The 3,966-nt window shown below is 36.1% G+C and overlaps 1 protein-coding gene across 1 annotated transcript; it reads right to left on the reverse strand.

The window, feature by feature from the left end:
- Positions 1 to 2,281: 2,281 nt before the first annotated feature.
- LOC111889053 (NDR1/HIN1-like protein 6) lies at positions 2,282 to 3,645 on the reverse strand. Its single transcript, XM_023885188.3, has one exon. It carries the CDS (start codon positions 3,287 to 3,289, stop codon positions 2,510 to 2,512), a length of 780 nt encoding a protein of 259 aa, XP_023740956.1. The 5' UTR covers positions 3,290 to 3,645; the 3' UTR covers positions 2,282 to 2,509.
- Between the last annotated feature and the right edge of the window lie 321 nt (positions 3,646 to 3,966).

Raw genomic sequence — 3,966 nt, forward strand, 5'->3', positions numbered from 1 at the left:
TCCATAAATTTTCAGTAAAATTTAAACTTTCCGATACAATCCCTTTTCTATAGAAGTGTTTACAAAATGGTTGCTTCCAAAACATTTATTTAAAACCATAATCATTTACACATAGTTTTCAAAATAAGTCCAAAATGCGAGGATGTGTACGGTCACGCCTTCACCTTGCCAAAACATCTAAAGCACCTGAAACAATAAACTAAAACCATAAGCACAAAGCTTAGTGAGTTCCGCCAAAGTACCAACACACAAATTGTAGCACATATACAAATAACAACATGCATATAGAGTCTTCAGCATGACTGGACAGCCTTACCGGGCCTTCAGCCTATATGGACCACTCTCATAGGCTCCAGCCTATCTGGACCGTTCTACGGGCCTTCGGCCTGACTGGTACGCTCCGATGGGCCTTCAGTCTATCCGGGCCGCCTTGGGTATGTTGGTCTTCAGCACGAAACATGCCTGCCTCAGCCCAACCACACACACACACACACACCATGTCGACATATAACAGATATGCATACATATAATGTACCGATATAAACATTATCGAGTTTGTTGACTAGTAGCACAAACCAGTATAGTCTCAACCCAACGATATTACATCAACACAAGCTACTGGAGAGCATATAGATAAAACATATAACAGGCAAATCTAACCGATCCCTAAGCATAACAACATTATATCTACCAGGATACCAATCTAATAGATCCTACAATACTCAATCATAAGATAACCGGGATAACAATCCAAGGGCCGGTATTGGTGCCTTTGACCCTGTTAGTACAGTGAGGAAAACTCACCTCACAAGTAGCATTGACTAACAAGATCCAACTCTCGAGTCACGGCTCCGAACCTAACCGCCTACAACCACCATGTGACTAACTCCATAAAAATCCCTAATTACCTAAAATATCCTTAAAGTCAAACTTGGCCAACCTTGGTCAAAGTCAAAGTCAACAGTCAAGGTCATCAGTCCATGTTGACCCAACTCGTCGAGTGCATCTACTGAATTGTCGAGTTCCTTCAGAATTCAAAAAACCGCGAAAACCTGAGTAACCTCGCCAAGTCGTCAAGACAACTCGACGAGTTCATACAGTATCTAGAAGATCGAGGAAACCCCGAGCCAACTCGCCGAGTTGGCAGAGCAACTCGTCAAGTTTTCCTTGTCTTAACTCATTCAGCCACCTCTCAAACGAGCCTAATGCTCAAAACTATAGATCTGGTCCCCTAGGATTGAGATACCACGTAAAGTTGCTAACTTTACGTCCATGTGTGGCATCAAAGGGGATAAAACACTCAATCATAGCTTAATAAGGGGTTTAGGGAATGAATGAGGGCCAATACTTGATAAAGCTTGGAACTTTAGGCTCAGAGAGCCACAAAACATCCAGATATGACATAAATATACACCATATCACATTTTTAACAATTTTCTTTCCTTATACATATTAAGTAAATAATTTTTTTTATACACATCTTACCATTAAATTATTTTTCCTTTGTTCAAAAAAAGAAAAATACAATTAAAAACCATATTTTCATGTATAAATACAATATTGTTTCATTTAACCTAATCTAAACTATATATAAACTACATGTATGACAATTTTTACAATTAAACCAGATTTTTATGTATTAATAAACATAAATTTATAATTTATTATTCCAATTAAGCCATATTCATGAAGTATAAATATGTATTTTTACCTTATTGCTATCCTAGTTGTTTTATTTGGAAATTTTGATCATCACATAGGTATTGTATTCCAATAATTTTGAATCCTTTAAGTATATACATTGACATCCTTTAAGTATATACATTAACTTAAGTACTTTCAATATGACTAATTTTAACTAAAATAAACTGAATTAAAAAAAATCGACTTTTTGATTTTCAATTTGATTTTGTATCGTTATATTTTAATTAATTTTATTCATAGAATAGAATCCAAGATTAAGTTATATCAAACAAATTAAGTTTGTATTATGTTCAGATTAATCAATGACCGATTGCATTGTTTATATAATCGTTATTTTGTTTATGTTAGGCCAATTCTTATTTTAAATAAAACATCTTTTACATCAAGTATTATGAACCTTATTTTCTGTTTAGTTTATACAAATTAACAACACAATTTAATTTTTGTTAATTCGATAACGACATTTTGTATCGTACTTACTAATCTTTTACGAAAAATATATCTAAATATGATTAAAAAACAATGTGCCAAAAATACCAAAAACAAAAATACGATTAATTTCCATGACAAATATGACTGAATGGAAAATGCTTAAATTCATAACAAAAATTCAATTTCCAATTATGGATTAATCAGAAGATATCAAACTTATAACGTATTCTATCAAACACAATAAAAAAAAACACCCATAATCCTGTTCCTAAACATGCAAATCCAAACTTTCCCCAAAATCACAATATTCATGAAAAAAATCAAATTCAGATAATCACACCTTTGATTTCTCCTTCAATTGAAAAGTATAATTTCAAATTGTCCATTTCCAGATCTTAATTCGAAGATCCACCTTGCATTTAGCATCAGAAGTTGTTGCTGTCGTCGCCGTTTTTCCGGTGGGTGCTGCCGCCTTGATTCCCTCACAAGTAACTCTAATCGGTACCTTTTTAGTCTTGAAGCTTCCGATCTTCGCCTTCACTTTGGTATCGAGCTGGATCTTCAATGGTAAACTCTTTTTGTTCTTCAGATCTGATTTAAGAGCAGAGTTATCATCCACTGTTTGTCCGGTCGTTGACACGGTGGTCCGCAACATCGTCGTGTTCTTCTTCCCCATCGTGAAGGCCGGAATCAATCCGTCACCGACATCAACGTCTTTCGAATTGAACGAAACGGAAACCGGGTCGTAGAAAAACACGATCTTCTTGTTAGGGTTACGAGCTGAAATGGTGAAATTGAACTTCGTGGTGAGTTTATCCGAGGAAGTGAGGTTGAATTGAGAGACATGAAGAGAGGAGACTGAGAACGAAGGACGGTGAGGACGGTACAAAACGTACACAACTCCACCGGCTATGGCGGCGATGACAATCAACAAAAGTATAACAAAGGTGATCCAGAGACAGCAAGAGCAACAGCAGCTACGGCGGCTGCGGCGGGGTTGAGGTCTGTACACCGGACGAGTGGCGTTGTACATCTGGGCTTTGGTAGCCGGAAACGCAGGGTTTCCATTACCGTTTCCGTTTCCGGCGCCGGTGGGTGCGGCGGGAGTGGGGCCGGTGTTGGGCTTGGAAGCAGGGTAGATTTTCTCTGCCATTGAGAAAATGGTGTGATGATTTGTTTAGGTAAGTCGATCACTCTCGATCTCTGTCTATTTAATTTGTGATTTTTGTTAGCTGAGATCTCCTTGTAAGTACGTGTATTGTAGCTGACGGTGGCGCCGGGAAAGTGACAGAGAAGAGAGAGAGAGAGAGAGAGAGAGAGAGAGAGAGAGAGAGAGAAAGATAGCAACCGTGCAACCAAAAGGGAGGTTGAAGGTGGAGCAAAGCCGCGGAATCTTTATCTCTGTTTATTGGAAGATGCAAGGCTGTTTTCGGAGTTGGAGGGAATACATCAAATTCCTTTCCTCAATCATTAACCCTAAAAAAAACTTTCTCATGAAAATATGGTTCTATTTTTGGTTATATATATAGTCAAAATAAATAGAGATATCTTTTTCTATTTTTTATTTTTCTATTTTTTTATATACATATCTGGTTTTGGAATAATATACAAATACTACGATAATAATCAAACTTTTTGAATGAATTTGAAGATTGGATTAGATTAAAAATATTATTTAGACTATAATCCACATCTTTAATTCGTTTGATAAGTATCATTTATAACTAAACTTTTAATAATCTATTCTAAGCAAATCAAAGATTAAATGCATTTTAAATCGACTCGTTAACAAATAAATAAATCAAAATTATCGTATTTATTGTTTGTACA

Source organism: Lactuca sativa, chromosome 4 (genome assembly GCF_002870075.4).
Source record: "Lactuca sativa cultivar Salinas chromosome 4, Lsat_Salinas_v11, whole genome shotgun sequence".
NCBI lineage: Eukaryota > Viridiplantae > Streptophyta > Magnoliopsida > Asterales > Asteraceae > Lactuca > Lactuca sativa.